This window comes from Oryx dammah, unplaced genomic scaffold (assembly GCF_014754425.2).
Source record: "Oryx dammah isolate SB20612 unplaced genomic scaffold, SCBI_Odam_1.1 HiC_scaffold_12, whole genome shotgun sequence".
Taxonomy (NCBI): Eukaryota; Metazoa; Chordata; class Mammalia; order Artiodactyla; family Bovidae; genus Oryx; species Oryx dammah.
The window spans coordinates 71,051,975-71,068,811 of record NW_024070196.1 but is presented as its reverse complement, the minus strand read 5'-3'; the positions used below and the strand labels follow the sequence as shown (position 1 = coordinate 71,068,811).

The 16,837-nt window shown below is 63.3% G+C and overlaps 1 protein-coding gene across 1 annotated transcript in view; it reads left to right on the top strand.

The window, feature by feature from the left end:
• The window catches only part of PI4KA (phosphatidylinositol 4-kinase alpha), a 50,054-nt gene that overhangs the window by 27,319 nt on the left and 5,898 nt on the right, over positions 1–16,837 (top strand). Inside the window, exons 20-43 of the mRNA XM_040251207.1 lie at positions 2,063–2,171; positions 2,452–2,588; positions 2,737–2,870; positions 3,186–3,268; positions 4,557–4,627; positions 4,729–4,853; positions 5,437–5,518; positions 5,658–5,741; positions 5,832–5,921; positions 6,205–6,324; positions 6,502–6,594; positions 6,872–7,028; positions 7,122–7,249; positions 12,111–12,269; positions 12,411–12,562; positions 12,671–12,778; positions 12,857–12,984; positions 13,583–13,702; positions 13,790–13,869; positions 13,946–14,139; positions 14,660–14,750; positions 15,011–15,178; positions 15,322–15,375; positions 16,697–16,817. Coding sequence (XP_040107141.1) covers positions 2,063–2,171; positions 2,452–2,588; positions 2,737–2,870; positions 3,186–3,268; positions 4,557–4,627; positions 4,729–4,853; positions 5,437–5,518; positions 5,658–5,741; positions 5,832–5,921; positions 6,205–6,324; positions 6,502–6,594; positions 6,872–7,028; positions 7,122–7,249; positions 12,111–12,269; positions 12,411–12,562; positions 12,671–12,778; positions 12,857–12,984; positions 13,583–13,702; positions 13,790–13,869; positions 13,946–14,139; positions 14,660–14,750; positions 15,011–15,178; positions 15,322–15,375; positions 16,697–16,817 — 2,788 coding nt within the window. The remainder of the gene's footprint in view (positions 1–2,062; positions 2,172–2,451; positions 2,589–2,736; positions 2,871–3,185; positions 3,269–4,556; positions 4,628–4,728; positions 4,854–5,436; positions 5,519–5,657; positions 5,742–5,831; positions 5,922–6,204; positions 6,325–6,501; positions 6,595–6,871; positions 7,029–7,121; positions 7,250–12,110; positions 12,270–12,410; positions 12,563–12,670; positions 12,779–12,856; positions 12,985–13,582; positions 13,703–13,789; positions 13,870–13,945; positions 14,140–14,659; positions 14,751–15,010; positions 15,179–15,321; positions 15,376–16,696; positions 16,818–16,837) is intronic.

Below are 16,837 nucleotides of genomic sequence, written 5' to 3'. Positions count from 1 at the left end.
CCATTCAGCATCGTAGGAGTTAAGTAAGATGCTTCAGAATTACCGCTTGGTTGTGTTTAAATCCAGGGTATTATGTTTGAAGAGAAGCCGTGCTTTCTCAAGGTGAACCACGCGACAGCTTGCTTTTCTGGGCCTGCTCTGGGGCGCCGCCGCATGCTGGTTGCACGGAGCAGGGCCCGGCCCTCGTGGCCCTTGTCCCTCCTGGCTGCTGTCCCCCGGCCCAGGAGGAGCGTGGCTGACAGAGCTGAGGACGCTCTTAAAGTGGATGGGACTTCAGACTCAGCACAGAATACCCCCAGGCCCGTGTCCCCAGGCTCGCCACCCCCGGGCCCTGTCCCCAGGCTCACCAGGTTTGTCTGCATGTGTGTGTGCACACATGTGACACACACAGACACATTTTCCTGAACCAGTTGTGACACCCCAGAACCAGGATGACCCCCGCCCCAGCCCCGTCCCCAGTTCAGGTCCTTAAGCTCGCGCAGACCCTTCTCACGGGCGGGCAAAATGGATAGAAGACCCTTCCCTTCTGAAAAGAGCTGTAGGGACTATGGGAAGGTGTTGCCAGACAGAGAAGCAAGCCCGTCACCCACCTCACCCACAGAAAGGTTGGAGACCTACTCACCTCTGTGCCGCTGGTGCAAAGTGGCTCTGCAGGGGCAGAATCGGCCAAGGTCGGCCGCGCGCTTCTGCGACCTTTGGCGCTGGGCTGCAGTCGCGGTCTTCCAAAGTACACAGGTCGCAGATGGAACACCGCCCCCCAGCCTCGTCAGCACAAAGCCCCGCTGTGCGCCCGGTCACCGCCCAGCAGCTGCAACTCCACGTTTGGAGGCCCGTCTGTCTCCTTGTGGACGAGCCATCAGGACCCTGTGGCCAGGGCTGGGTTGTGTCATGGGGGTGGCTCGGACGCTACCCTGGGTGTGGGCCCCCACCACCGTGCATGCCGACCTCAGTTCTCGGCCGTGGGGGACACAAGGAGACCCTGGCCCAGGCCTGCGTGCCAGCCCTGGTCCCTGCAGGGCACCCAGCGCAACTCCCCTGTGTCGCAGGGAAGCAGGGCCGCACCGAGGCTCCGGGGGCCCTGGTCGCCTCTGTGTCTGCTTTGTGGGGTTCCGTTGCTGCACAGCCTGCAGGGTCCCCGGAGGTTCTCGGGGCGTTCGCAGGGGCCGTCGGCCCTGGTCGCCTCTGTGTCTGCTTTGTGGGGTTCCGTTTGTTTGGGTCGTGCTGCACAGCTTGCAGGGTCTTCGTCCCCGACCAGGGGCTTAACTTGGGCCCCTGGCAGTGCGAGTCCAGTCATAATCATGGACTGCCAGGAAGCCCCAGGGTGTCTCATTTATGGTGCATGTTTTGAACTCGCTTTCCAAGAAGTGTTGTATTGATTATCATCCTACCCACGGTGGGTGAAGGGGCCCATCTTGCCATCCTCGCACAGTGGTGGGCGTCACCTGTTCCTGGCCACCACCTGGCATGTACTCGGTGCTTATGGATCGTAGTACACGTTTGGGCCCAGGAGCCCCGCTTGTGGTGGGTTAGTTAGCACCGTGGCTCGGGAGGGTTTACGCGTCCGCCAGGTGCTGTGTGCGTTTACCATTCTCCATACCTGAGCCCCCGCACACACACAGCGGGACACTGCCACGGGGGGGGGGGGCGTTGCGGGGAGTCCAGTCCCGAGAGGCTCACTTGTTACCTGCTTCATGCGCTGGGCTCTGCCCATGGTCCCTGCGCCTCCCTGCCCCCAACCCCGCACCCCCGCACCCCTGCCTCGGGCCTGGTGCTCCTGCAGGCACGCTGCCCACCTGTAAACACCTGGCCGAGGTCCTGGGGCTGCTGCCGCCTGCTTCCTGGTGGTGAAGCGGGGCTGGCCCTCCCAGCACAAAGCCTGCCTGCACTCGAGGGCACGGGAGGGTTTCCAGGGAGCCTGCTAGGGGCCGCTGGTCCAGCCTTCCTCTCCCGGGCCAGGTGACTGCTCCTCTGAGAGGAGGCCTGGAGGCTGGGTCACGGGCTCGCGTCCGTAGCGCTCAGCTCCATGTGCAGACAGCCCCCTTCTCTGCCCCTGCTCCGCCAGCTCACACGGCGGCTGCCGCCCATCAAGGAGCCGAAGCCGAGGCTGCAGAAACTCTTCCGGGACTTTTGGCTGTACTCGGTGCTGATGGGGTTCGCCGTGGAGGGCTCAGGTAGGGCCCCCGGGGACAGGGCAGAGAGAGGCCCAGGCCCAGAGTGTGCGCGTGCACGGCGGCCAGCGTGGCTGCTGCCTCCATAGTGGGGACGTGCTTTAGGGTTCTGGGAACACCACATGCCTTCGGGGACCCGGCCTCACTTAGGAAACAGACTGGTTTCTGTTCCCATCCTGGGACGGGCTCAGGCAAGGGGCCCACGGCTAGAGCCGCTGTCAGCGTGGGCCCCAGTGGGGCACCTCCCGAGCCAGGTGGCGCCTCAGCCCCCCCCGTCCTGCAGGACTCTGGCCGGAGGAGTGGTACGAGGGCGTCTGTGAGATCGCCACCAAGTCGCCGCTGCTCACCTTCCCCAGCAGAGAGCCCCTGCGGTCCGTCCTCCAGTACAATTCAGCCATGAAGAACGACACGGTCACGCCCGTAAGGATGCCTCCCTGCCAAGCACGGCGCTCCAGGCGGGGTTTCGGGAAGCTCCCGGGGATGAGAGGGCTGGTCCTGTGTGTCTGTGGCTATGGGGCCGGTTTTGGGGGTGGGGCCGCCTGCACCCACGCAGCCCCGCCGCCCACAGGCCGAGCTGAGCGAGCTGCGCAGCACCATCGTCAACCTTCTGGACCCGGCCCCCGAGGTGTCCACCCTCATTGGCAAGCTGGACTTCGCCATGTCCACCTACCTGCTGTCCGTCTACCGGCTGGAGTACATGAGGTACGCGGGCTGGCCCTGCGCACACCATCCCGGCTTGGGCTGTGCCGCTCCTCCTGGCACGTCAGCGTCCTTAGAGGTGCCAGCCTGCTCTCCCGCTTTTCCACGTGCGCCTCCTTCCTGAGCCCCCGATGCCCCCGGGCTCCGGGCGGCCACCTCCGCTTGGGCCCAGGCCGCTGAACTGCCGCCAGAGCGGCCGCCAGCCCTGCACGTGGCCCTCCAGGCCCCAGGGGGACCGCCGCGCTCACGGCCTCAGCCGTGCGGGCGGCGCCGCGGGTGCAGGGCCCGAGCAGGGCGCTCACCCGGGCCGTCCCACAGGGTCCTGCGCTCCACCGACCCCGCCCGCTTCCAGGTGATGTTCTGCTACTTCGAGGACAAAGCGATCCAGAAAGACAAGTCCGGTAAGTCGGCGCCACGGGCCTCCGAGGTGCGTGGGGGCTTCGGGGTGTAGACGGAGCGTGCTCCTTGTGTGCTTGGAGCAGGCAGCTCCGTGCCGCTGCATGCCGCCTCAGAGACATAAGTACAGCACGTGGCCTGGGCCCCTGGGGGCAGGCGTGTGCTGGGCGGCTCGTGGCTGAGGGGCGGTCTTGCTTCTCAACACTGCTGCTGAGAGGACCAAGGCCAGGGTGCAGAACCCACACGTGGACGCGTCTCTGTTGTCTTGCTTAGAAAAGGGAAAGCACACCAGGACGCCCGTCTTGGAGGTGGGGTGCACGTGTCCCCGTGTGCCTGTGTGTGGGCTGCGTCTAACTGGGCCTCCACTGGTGGTGGCGTAGTCACCGAGTCGTGACTCCACGGATTGTAGCCCACCAGGCTCCTCTGTCCCTGGGGATTTTCCCGGCAAGAGTACTATAGTGGGTTGCCATTTCCTCCTCTAGGGGATCTTCTTGAACCGGGGATCAAACCCGGGTCTCCTGCCTTGCAGGCAGATTCTTAACCAACTGAGCTACAGGGAAGCCCATTTCTTCCAAGTGTTTGTAAATTAGCGACTGTAGGTGTTCTTCTCGTGTGATCAGGAAAGAGCCACGGGGTCCAGGGAGAGGTCGGGCACCTGTGTAGGGCCACCCCTGGTGTCGGTGACCAGGTAGGAAGGGTGCCCTGCAGCTGATGGGCAGAGACGTCACACGAGCAGCGGTTAGAGGGGCTAGTCAGCCAAGAGCAGACAGCTCACCGTGGGGCGCCTGCCCCTCCCTGGGGCATCCTGCGTGCTGCAGCAGGCCTGCCACTCCCGAGCAGACCCAGCGGCTCCCACATGCCTCCAGCAGTAGGATCTGCAGGCCACACTTGGTTTAGAGCCCCGTCCTCCTTTCCTGGGAGCTTTCAGGACACGAGTCTGTGTGAGACATGAGGACTTGCACGCCCCTGGGTGCTATGCACGGGCCCGAGGTTCACCGTTGCAGCAGGACCACACTCGAACCTCTCTGTGCTGTTAAAGCGTGCCCGTCACCAAAGCCCTAGTGAAGCGGACCTAACGCGAGGAAAGGGACAAGACCACGTAGAAGCACTGGAGTCGAGGCAGCAGAGAGAAGTGCACGGCCTGGGTGCTGTTTGCATTTTAGTGGGAGAGCAGAGACAGGCTGCCGCGAGGGCCGTGTGCTGACTCGGAAGGCGCCTGTAAGGGGCTGGTGGGAACGTGCAGGTGTAGCCGGGGGCGCGGGGCGGCCCCCCACTGACGCCCCTGTGCCACAGGGATGATGCAGTGTGTGATCGCCGTCGCCGACAAGGTGTTCGATGCCTTCCTGAACATGATGGCGGAGAAAGTAAGCTGGGGGTACGCCCGCCAGAACGCGCGCACGGGGCCTGCCCGCACGCCCGCCAGAACGTCCGCGCGGGGCCTGCAGCCTGTGTGCTCCGAACCCAGGCCAAGACCAAGGAGAACGAGGAGGAGCTGGAGCGGCACGCACAGTTCCTGCTCGTCAGCTTCAACCACGTCCACAAGCGCATCCGCCGGGTCGCCGACAAGTACCTGTCCGGGCTGGTGGACAAGTGAGCTCCACTCCCTGCCGTGCCGTGCACTGCCCCCCAGCCCGCGGCCCCACAGGAGGACCGGGCCCGCCCTGAGCCCCCTGCACCCCATGCTGTCCCTGCCTTGCCGGGAGCCTTGCCGGAATGACTGCCAGGGGAGGGCCCTGAGGGCAGCCTGGGCCTGCCCCACGGCCCCATGATGGCCTCAGACAGCGAACGGGCCTGCATGGTCCCCGAAGCAGATGCTGTCCGGGCAGGGCCAGAGGGCGTGTCTGAGCCGGCCTCCACACCTGCAGCCTACTCCGTGGGCCCCCGGCTCCCGGCAGCTCCTTCTGTGTACCCCAAGGTGCCACACACACACACACGGCTATTAGTCGCACTCAGACTTTTGCGAGTGCAGCCGGTGTCCCCAGCCCCTGTGGTTCAAGGGTCCCGTCTTGCCATGTTCAGTGTGGGGGTAGGGGCCGTGGATGGAGACAGAGAGGGCCCCGTGGGGAGCAGTGGGGCTTGGCCGGTGGCGGCCAGGACGATGGGGTTGGGTGGTCTCAGGAGCACGGCTCTGGGTGGGGGGCTCTGGGCCTTGAGCAGGGGGCTCTGGGTTCAGGTTTCCCCACTTGCTCTGGAGCGGGACGGTGCTGAAGACCATGCTGGACATTCTGCAGACCCTGTCCCTGTCGCTGAGCGCTGTGAGTGCCCCGCCCCCGCCGAGCCTGCCTCACGCCCCAAGTGGGGGGACGGTGGGGGGAGGCACCCGTCACAGATGGGCGGGGGCAGGGAGGGAGGCGCCCGTGGGGACGCGGTGTGAGGTGGGCCCTGTGCTTCCAGGACATCCACAAGGACCAGCCGTACTACGACATTCCCGACGTGCCCTACCGTATCACCGTCCCGGACACCTATGAGGCCCGAGAGGTAGGCGGGCAGGGCAGGGCCGGGCGGGTCCCGGGGCCACAGCCCAGCCCCGGGGCGCTGAGTGCTGCCTGCCTTTGTCCCCTCTGCCAGAGCATCGTCAAGGACTTCGCTGCGCGCTGTGGGATGATCCTTCAGGAGGCCATGAAGTGGGCGCCCACAGTCACCAAGTCCCACCTGCAGGTACTTGCTTGAGGTCGGCGGGAAGCAGCCTTGGTGAGCTCCCTCCAGCTGTCGGGAGCTTTACCCAGACCCGGTGCTGGTGTGTTGGGCCAGGGACAGTCGGGGCGCCTGGGGCAGATGTGCCAGCCCGGGGTGGGGCGTGCGGTGGGACTGCGGAGGGGCTCGGCAGCTGACCGGGGAGTGTGGCGCCGGCGGGGTGGCGCCAGCTTGGAGGCTCGGCTGGCTGCCCACCTGCCTCGTAGAGGCATGCCTCAGCTCCGCGGCAACGCGGGTCCCGTGGCAGGAGTACCTGAACAAACACCAGAACTGGGTGTCGGGCCTGTCGCAGCACACGGGGCTGGCCATGGCTACGGAGAGTGTCCTGCACTACGCCGGCTACAACAAGCAGAGCACGAGCCTCGGGGTACGTGCGCTGCGGTCGGGGTCCGGCCCCACGCCTGGGGAGCTCCCGGCAGGCCCCAGACTCGGGAGCCGCAGCCTGTGCTTCTGACGGAGAGCAGAGGCTGGCCCTCTGCGGGGTGGGGTCCACGCGGTAGACGGGGTCGTGCTGGACGGCGCGGCCACTGTGGTGTGTTCGCAGGCAACGCAGCTCACGGAGCGGCCGGCCTGTGTCAAGAAGGACTACTCCAACTTCATGGCTTCACTGAACCTGCGCAACCGCTATGCAGGCGAGGTACCTCCCCCGCCCAGGGGTGGCGGGAGCTCCATCTCTGGGGAAGGTCCAGTCTTTGAAAGGGGTGGGAGCTCTTCTCAAGTCTTGGAAAGAAAAAAACATGCGACTCAAGAAGCCGCCTGCCCTGGGGGTCCGTCCAGAGCATTGGGAGCAGCAGGGGCTTCTGGAGGAGTAGCTCTGGGGGCGGGAGGTGGGCTGCGGGGACCGTCTGGCACTCGGCGCAGGCACGGAGCTGTGGGCTGGGCGGCCGGGCCACGAGTGCCTCCACTGCCTCCAGGTGTACGGAATGATCCGGTTCTCGGACGCCACAGGCCACACGTCGGACCTGAACAAGATGATGGTCCAGGAGCTGAGGGCGGCGCTGGGCGCCGGCGATGCTCAGCAGTACACGCAGGCCATGTTCAAGCTGACAGCCATGCTCATCAGCAGCAGAGGTGCTGGCCCAGGGGCCGCGGCCGGCCGTGCGCGGGCGTGGGGGCCGCGGGCCCGCCCGCCAGGGCCTCTGAACGGCATCCCCCTGGTTGCAGACTGTGACCCGCAGCTCCTCCACCACCTGTGCTGGGGCCCGCTGCAGATGTTCAACGAGCACGGCATGGAGACCGCCCTGGCCTGCTGGGAGTGGCTGCTGGCCGGCAAGAACGGGGTGGAGGTGCCGGTAAGACGCTGGCCATGGGGCCGGAGGGGTGGAGAACCAGCCTTGGCCCCCTGGCTGTGGAGCATGGAGACCCCGGGCAAGCACCCTTGTCCCCCCAGGGCCTCGCATGTCAGCAAGACGGTGATGTGAAAGCCTGACCCCAGGAACGTCTCCCAGCTTAGAGGAGACTTCTGTTCAGGGACCAGCGGTGCCTGACGCTGTTGCTCCCCCAGCGCTCGGCAGGGGGAGCCCTCGCTCTGCCAGTGTGGCTTCCGTCCCTGCCGTGTCCGACTCTGTGCGACCCCTTGGAATGTAGCCCGCCAGGCTCCTCTGTCCATGGGATTCTCCAGGCAGGAATACTGGAGTGGGCTGCCATTTCCTCCTCCAGAATATCTTTCCGACCCAGGGATCTGACCCGCGTCTCCCACACTGCAGGCAGACTTCTAACTGTCTGAGCCACCAGGGCGCTTGTGTTTATCCACAGCAGCCAGGTCCCAGCTGCCCAGGAGGGCAGCCCCCGGGGCCCATGTTTCTGGACTTCTGCTGGAGGGGCCCAAGGAGAGGAGGGTCACATAACATCTGAAAACAGATTTCTGTTTCCAAGATTCCCGTTAATTGCCGTGGTGACACAGATGTGCCTCGTTTTTCCTGCTTTTATTAAGCTGAGATGCATGGTCAGAAGGGGGTTCTATGTTCTTGCTCCTGAGGGGGTTAGCTGGATAACTTCCAAGGATGCAACTGGGTTGTTCCAGGCAGGGGCACACTCGTGGCTGAGGTGAGGGGTCACTGGCCGTGCCCCCCAGAGGGAGGTCGGCCGGTGCTGGGCTGTCTTCAGGGCCCACGGCAGGTTCTGACTGCATGCCCAGGGTGACGGCATGGGTCCTGCACCCCGTGTCCACCTGGCCATCTCACGTGGCTCTTGTCACTGTGGGGTGGGGCGCTGTGGTCACGGCTGCTTCCCGTCCCATCAGAGCTCGTGCGCGGCTCATCTTCATCTATGTTGCTGCTGCACGTGACTCGCGCCTTTTAACAGGGCTGTGTGTGTTGTCGGGCTTCTCCTAAGCCGCCGGGTCTGTCCAAACCATGTCTGCTCCTCACGTGGGAGCCCAGGTCCATGGTTCTCTCCACACTTCTGGGCTGCAGGCGGCGGGAACATGCTCCTTCATCCTGCACAGAGGCAGGTTTTCCCGGGTCTGTGGTCCTGAATTGACAGCTGTGCTGTTTCGGATCTTTGACCTTTTAATAACTTGAGTCCTATTTCCTGTGTATTTTATGTTGGGACTTCTTGAACTTACTAAATTTAGAGATTTCAGGCTTTTCATCACACTTGCAAAACTTCAGGCCAGTGTTTCATGGAGCATATTTTTTACCCCATTTTCCCCGTCTCCTCACTTGGGCTCTGGGGATGCTCGTTTTGGACCTCGACGATGGCAGTGCCCACGGACACTGGCCCTCCCGCGGGCCGCTTTCCCTGCCTCGCACTCCGGTCCACTTCAGCTGGGCTCCGTGCAGTTTCCCCGGGCGGCCCCTGCCTTAGGCGCTCTGTGCAGAAGCCACTCTCAGTGTCGAGTTTTATCTCAGGATTAGAATTCTCAGGCTCAGGCTTCCCCTTTCTTTCTCATGCTTCGTACTTCTTTGCTGACAAACCTGTGTCTCCCTCTTCTGTCTTTCCCTGTGAGTCTTTGAATGTCTTTATAGTCATTACTTGACAGTCCTTGCCTGCTTGGTTAGTTCTAGCATCAGGGTCATCTGTGCTGAAGTTGGTGCCTGTGGAGCCGACACCCTGGGAAGCAATGGAGCCCACAGGGCCTTGGGGGCGGGGCTCCGCGGGGCCTGGGGGCGGGGCTCCGTCTGGCGCTGCAGGGAAGGCCGTACCCCTGGGGGGCAGAGGCTTGGCGAGAAGAGCTGTGCTTCCTGGCTGACACCCGCCCTCACTTTCTTATTCTTTCACCAAAATTAGGAGAGGGCTTACGGAACAGTTTTTCTGCCCAGCACTTTGCTTTTCATTTGGGGTCTGTGAGACTCCAGCCTGCCTCCTGCCATCACCGGTCACTAGGCTGGCTTGAGGTCTCGGGCTTGGCAGGACTGTCCGCCACTTGTGGCAGACTTCACGCTGGTCCCGGGCCTGCCAGGGAAATACCACCTGTGGAGAGCCGCTCCTCGCGGGCTCTCTGCCCACCACCCTCGATGGCCCCCGGCCCCACGCTGGCTCCTGTCCTCTGGCCCTTGCTGCCAGCTCAGGGCTGCTGGCTGGCTGTTGCCCGCCTCGTCTCCACCGGGAGGTGCGGGGCAAGCCCTGCCACGCCTCAGCAGAGAGGGGCCGCGCTCTTTATTGCTGTGTCTTCAGTTTCTGGACTTTCCTGTTACCAGGCAGCGTGTGCTGTTACAGAGGGCATGAAGGAGGGCAGACAGGTCAGCTGCAGCCCTAACTCGGAGGCGAGCTCTGCCGGCTTCCTGCCATCTTTTTGGGTTCGTGGGAAGATAAAATGCGAGCAGCCTTGTTCACCTCGTGCCTTAGTGCCACTGAGGTGGGAGGGAATTCTGGCCCCTGGTCCAAGTGCACGGGCCCAGCCTGGCCCCGCCGCCCCCTGGCTGTAAATGCCCAGAAGGAAGCCTCACTGCATGGCGAGCCTTAGCAGATGCTGCCAGGTCGACCTTTTACCTCTAAGGCATCTCCAGAATCTGACTACCTCCCTGCCGGGAAAGGAGCCAGTTCAGTTCACTCGCCCCGTCACGTCCAGCTCTCTGCGACCCCCTGCACTGCAGCACGCAGGCTTCCCTGTCCCTCAGCCATTCCCAGAGCTTGCTCAGACTCGGGTCCGTCGAGTCGGTGAGGCCATCCAGCCATCCCGTCCTCTGTCGCCCCTTCTCCTCCTGCCCCCAGTCCCTCCCAGCATCAGGCTCTTTTCCCATGAGTCCCCTCTTCACATCAGGGGGCCCGAGTAGTGGAGTTTCAGCTTCAGCATCATCAGTCCTTCCAGTGACTATTCAGGGCTGGTCTCCTCTAGGATGGACTGGTTGGCTCTCCTTGCCGTCCAAGGGACTCTCAAGAGTCTTCTCCAGCACCACAGTTCAACAGCATCGATTCTTTGGCTCTCAGCTTTCTTTATGGTCCAACTCTCATATCCATACATGACCACTGGAAAAACCATAACCTTTGACTAGGCAACCTTTGTCGGCAAAGTAATGTCTTTGCTTTTGAATATACTGTCTAGATTGGTTATCTTTTCTTCTTAGAAATTCTTCCTAGCTTTTCTTCCAAGGAGTAAGCGTCTTTTAATTCCATGGCTGCAGTCACCATCTGCAGTGACTTTGGAGCCCAAGAAAAGAAAGTCTGTCACTGTTTCCATTGTTTCCCCATCTATTTGCCACGAAGTGATGGGACCAGATGCCACGATCTTACTTTTCTGAATGTTGAGCTTTAAGCCAGCTTTTTCACTCTCCTCTTTCACTTTCATCAGGAGGCTCTTTAGTTCCTCTTCACTTCCTGCCATAAGGGTGGTGTCCTCTGCATATCTGAGGGTATTGATATTTCTCCCAGCAATCTTGATTCCAGCTTGTGCTTCATCCAGCCTGGCATTTCACATGATGTGCTCTGCATAGAAGTCAAGTAAACAGGATGCCAGAATACATCCTTGACATATTCCTTTCCCAATTTTGGAACCACTCCATTGTTCCATGTCCGGTCCCAACTGTTGCTGCATACGGGTTTCTCAGGAGGCAGGTAAGATGGTCTGGTATTCCCATCTCTCTAAGAATTTTCCAGTTTGTTGTGATCCACACAAAGGCTTTAGCACAGTCAGTGAAGCAGAAGATGTTTTTCTGGAACTCTCTTGCTTTCTTGATGATCCAGCAGATGTTGGCAATTTGATCTCTGGTTCCTCTGCCTTTTCTAAAACCAGCTTGAACATCTGGGAGTTCACGGTTCACGTATTGCTGAAGCCTGGCTTGGAGAATTTTGAGCATTACTTTCCTAGCGTGTGAGATGAGTGCAATTGTGCGGTAGTTGGAGCATTCTTTGGCATTGCCTTTCTTCAGGATTGGAATGAAAACTGACCTTTTCCAGTCCTGTGGCCACTGCTGAGTTTTCCAAATTTGCTGGCATATTGAGTGCAGCACTTTCACAGCATCATCTTTCAGGATTTGAAACAGCTCCACTGGAATTCCATCACCTCCACTAGCTTTGTTCGCAGTGATGCTTTCTAAGGCCCCCTTGACTTCACATTTCAGGATGTCTGGCTCTAGATGAGTGATCACACCATCATGTTTATCTGGGTGATGAAAATCTTTTTTGTACAGTTCTTCTGTGTATTCTTGCCAGCTCTTCTTAATCTCTTCTGCTTCTGTTAGGTCCAGACCATTTCTGTCCTTTATCGAGCCCATCTTTGCATGAAATGTTCCCTTGGTATCTCTTATTTTCCTGAAGAGATCTCTAGTCTTTCCCATTCTGTTGTTTTTCTCTATCTCTTTGCATTTGGAAGGAGTTGCTGCCCTCCAAACCCCACACCTTGGTGGTGGGGACTCAGGCTCCACTTGACCCCCACAGCTCTTCCCAGGCCTGGTTTGGGGCATGAAGGTATCGTCGTGGGTCCGTGGGGTGGAGGTGGCACTGGGTTCTGGAGGCCCTGAGCAGGTGGTGCAGTGACAGGTGGGCGTCAGGCAGCGGGACGCGTGTCCTGCTGTGGTCTTGGAGGGGCGTGCGGTGAAAGAAGGCCTGGGGTGGGGCCATCATGGGACCGTGTGGTTTCCCTTTTCTTCACACTCCCTCAGTTTCCTAAGTCTCCAGCGAGCGTATACTCTTTTCATAATTAAACACCAACAAGAACACGCAGCAGGCTCCTCTCTGTGCCGCACGGAGGTGCTAACAGCAGGTTCTTGGCAGTTCATGCGGGAGATGGCGGGGGCCTGGCAGATGACGGTGGAGCAGAAGCTCGGCCTGTTTTCTGTGGAGATGAAGGAAGCAGACCCCCTGGCCGCGTCCGAAGCCAGTCAGCCCAGACCGTGTGCCCCCGAGGTGACCCCTCACTACATCTGGATCGACGTACGTGCCCCCCAGGCTCCGCCCAGTCTCCCCGGGGGCTCCAGGTTGAAGATGCCCCTCCCCCCCCAGACCCTCGCCCCCTGCCTTGCAGACCCCACCTGCCCTGCAGCAGGCCCCACAGGCAGCGTGTCCCCCCCCCAGTTCCTGGTGCAGCGCTTTGAGATCGCGAAGTACTGCAGCTCCGACCAGGTGGAGATGTTCAGCAGCCTCCTGCAGCGCTCCCTGTCCCTGAGCATCGGGGGCGCCGCGGGCAGCATGAACCGGCATGTGGCGGCCATCGGGCCCCGCTTCAAGTGAGGGCCGGGCCTCCCCGGGGGCCCGGGATGGGGGTCCACTGCCCCTCGGCAGGCCCCGAGCTTGGGCGGGGGGAGCCGGAGCGCTGACCTGGCCCCGCCTTGTAGGCTGCTGACCCTCGGCCTGTCCCTGCTGCATGCGGACGTGCTGCCCAACGCCACCATCCGCAACGTGCTCCGCGAGAAGATCTACTCCACCGCCTTCGACTACTTCAGGTGCCCCCCCACCCCTGCCCCGGGCCAGGGCCCCCCACCCCGCCCCTGACGCTCACCCCGGCCCCCGCCCGTCTGCAGCTGCCCCCCGAAGTTCCCGACGCAGGGGGACAAGAGGCTGCGCGAGGACATCACCGTGATGGTCAAGTTCTGGACCGCCGTGTTCTCGGACAAGAAGTACCTGACCGCCAGCCAGCTCGCTCCCCCGGGTACGCCGGCCCGCTCACCCGTGCCCTGCCGCGCTTGGCAGGCGGACGCCCTCGGCCTAGGCTGTCCACGGGCTCCCCGGACACCCGTCAGCCCACCCTGGGCTGCGGCCTGTGGGCCACGAGGGGCCAGGCACGGTCCCTTGCCGCCCAGCAGGGCAGTCCTGTCAGGAGTGACTCTAACATAAGTGCCGTGGGGGCGTCCCCGTGGTCAGCTGCAGCAGCTGGGACCTCAGGGTCTCCGCAGCAGACACACACAGGCGGCCTGCCACAGGATGGGACGGCAGCCACAGCGAGTGTCCCAGTGGCTCCTGCGTCCTCTCGGAGCAGGGCTGGCAGCCCCACATCTGCCCCGGACCCCCTGTGTGGGAGCACACCTGGGGAGCAGGTGCCCCGTGGCTGCTGGGGGCGGAGCTCGGGCTGCCCTGCTTTGGGCTCGGGGAGCGTCGCACGCTGTAGCAAGCTTGTGCTGCAGCATTCCCCCGGAGCCCCAGGTGCCTGGCTCTCTGTGAAGCCGTCTCCCCTGTCTGCTCCCCCGCGGCTGCCTCGTCCATACGGAAGGTCCAGGCGCCTTTTCCTGGGACGCTGTGTCTGCCCGCAGACAACCAGGACACCCGGAGCAACCTGGATGTTGCGGTCGGCTCTCGCCAGCAGGCCACACAGGGCTGGATCAACACGTACCCGCTGTCCAGCGGCATGTCCACCATCTCCAAGAAGTCGGGTCAGTGGGGCTTTTCACCTGGGTCCCTCGGGTCCTCAGGCTCATGGAGCGTCTCTGAGGGAGACCCTGTGTCCGCCCCCGCCCCAGGTATGTCCAAGAAGACCAACCGGGGCTCCCAGCTGCATAAATACTACATGAAGCGCCGGACCCTGCTGCTGTCCCTGCTGGTGAGGCCCGCCCGCCAGGCCCGTGGGGCCCCCGGGGGCACGCGGAGGTGCAGCTGTGTCCCTGTCTGTCCCCCAGGCCACCGAGATCGAGCGCCTCATCACCTGGTACAACCCGCTGTCCGCCCCGGAGCTGGAGCTGGACCAGGCCGGGGAGAGCAGCGTGGCCAACTGGAGGTCCAAGTACAGCAGCCTGAGCGAGAAGCAGTGGAAGGACAACGTCAACCTTGCCTGGGGCATCTCGCCACACCTGGCCGTGCAGCTGCCTGCCAGGTGCGCTCCAGGCCGCCCCGAGGCCAGTGCCCCGCAGCCCCGGGCCCGCCTTCCTCCACCAGGAAAGGGAGCAGCTGCGGTGACTCCCGGGGCGTTCTTGGGCAGCAGTGCCTGTGTTGTGAGCTCTCCCGGCGGCTCTGGCTGGCGGAAGCAGAGGGGGCTGAGTCCTCACAGACCCCCGCCCCGTGTGCCTGCGTCCGGGGGACCTGTCGCCCTCTGAGCCCACGCTGCCTGCCCAGTGCTTCCTCCCATGGGCGCCAAGTCCATGCGGGGCGGCCTGACCACTCACCCACACCCTCCCACCCGCTGCGGTGCCCTCTGGCCCACGGGCTGCTTGGCGCCTGGCCAAGGGCGGTGCGGTCCCTGAAAGGGGAGGGCCCCAGGGCCCTCTGTCCTGGGTCACCACACACGCCAGAAGTGAGGGTGCTCAGACGCTGCGGGGCGCCAGGCCACATCCCTCAGTCCCGGGCTCCCCGGCCCGGTCCGCAGTGTCTGACCCCCACACCCTCTGCGCCTGCAGGTTCAAAAACACAGAGGCTATCGGCAACGAGGTGACGCGTCTGGTGCGCTTGGACCCGGGAGCCGTTAGTGACATCCCAGAAGCCATCAAGGTAGGGGGCAGGTGGTGGGCCAGGGCAGGAGCGCACAGACTCTGAACCGCCCCAGGGGTGCCTGGAGGAGCGTGACCAAAGCCCTGAGTGCAGTGGGGCGTGAGCACCGCTGCCCCATGCTTCCCGCCCTGGGACGAGGCGTGTACTGTAGAAGACGGCCTCGGTGCTCCACCCTGGCCGAGGCGGCGCTGGCGGACAGAGCGTGCCAACTGCTGTTGGGAATGCCGCTCAGGACCACCCCCAGCCCCTCCTCCCTCCAGTTCCTGGTCACCTGGCACACCATTGACGCCGACGCGCCCGAGCTCAGCCACGTACTGTGCTGGGCACCCGCGGACCCGCCCACGGGCCTGTCCTACTTCTCCAGCATGTACCCGCCGCACCCCCTCACGGCACAGTATGGGGTCAAGGTCCTGCGATCCTTTCCGCCGGTGAGCCCATCTGCCGGGTGGGCCTCGGGGCTGCCCCCAACTGCTGTGGGGTGGGAGGCACTCAGGGACACCCCGTGGGGGCAGCCTGGTGGAGGATGAGGCTGGTCCACCCTGGAGTCACAGCTGCACCCTGCCCCCCACAGGACGCCATCCTGTTCTACATCCCCCAGATCGTGCAGGCGCTCAGGTACGACAAGGTAAGTCTGCGCCAGCCCCGAGGGCCAGGCGGGCAGGGGCACAGAGCCAGGACCTGAGCCCGAGCTCTCCGCCCACTACGTGGCCGTCCAGTGCCTGAGGCCCAGGCCTGCTGTGCAGGTGAGCAGCTTTTGGAAGCATCGCTGGCCACTCCTCAGGGTGGGCAGCCTGGCCTGGGACCTGTCTTCTGGAAGGGGGTCTTGGCAGGCCCTGACTTCCACGCCCAGCTGTCCGTCTCCTCGGAGGAGAGGCCGGGTGTGCTAGCTAGCTGGGGCCACCCTGGAGGAGTCCACGGACTCAGAACCCGAACAAGCCTGGAAGCTGGATGTCTGGGGTCCACGTGGGGCGGGCTGGCTCCCCTGAGGCCCCTCCTTGCCATGAGACAGGGCCACCGGCCTGTGTCCTTCCGTGTCTGTGTCCCGATCTCTTCTGAGGACACGAGTCAGCTTAGATGAGGCCCCCACTGATCTCACATAACTTCACCAGCTCTTCAAAGGCCCATCTCCAGCCATCTCCAAACAGTGAGGCCTCCAGCGAGTGCGGGGCTTCAGTGTGTAGGTGGGGGGCGGGGCAGCTCAGCCATGAGCGAGGGCATGCCCGGAAGGGGCCCAGACAGACAGCGCCCGTGGGGTGACCCCGCTGTGCCCGGTGCCTCTCCGAGCCTGCGCCTGCGGGCACCAGCAAGTGCCCTCCCGCCCCAGCCCAGGGCCCCCAGACCACCCCGTCTCGGCCAAGCCCCAGCCCCACACCAGAGGTCGCGTGTTCACGGTTCAACATCCGATCTGCTTGCTGAGTTAGAATTGGGTTTTTTGAAGTCTGACCTCTTTGCGAAGCGCACCCACCAAATCGAGGACATCCGACCAGGGAATACTTTACCAGATGGTGGGGGAGGGGCCCCAGATGGGGGCAGAGGCAGCTGCGGAGAAGGAGAGGCTGCCCCCCAGGAGTCTTCCAGAAAGGCCAGCACCTTCGTAACCTAGACCGGGGACTCACCCTGAGCTGGGCATGACGGGGGAGAAGAGGTCACAGGTGGGCAGGGGCCATGGCGTGCAACCACCAGCTTGTAGGGTTTTCTGGGACCCACCTGCCCCTGGGCAGCTCACAGGGTGGCAGTGGAAGCCCGCCTGCCCACACCTCCTGCTCCACAGCAGCAGAGGCGGGCTAGAGGCTGGGGGAGCGGGGGCGACGCTGCACGTGCCCGAGTTGAGATGTGGCCGGCTGCCAGGCTGACATGCCAGCCCTGCGGCCCAGGACAGCTGCTCACAGCCAGCGCAGGGCCTCGCAGGGGGCTGGGCCGGGCTGACCACAGTCTCGCCCCTGTAGATGGGCTACGTGCGGGAGTACATCCTGTGGGCCGCCTCCCAGTCACAGCTACTGGCGCACCAATTCATCTGGAACATGAAGACCAACGTCTACACGGACGAAGAGGGCCACCAGAAGGATCGTGAGTGCCGGCCCCCGTGG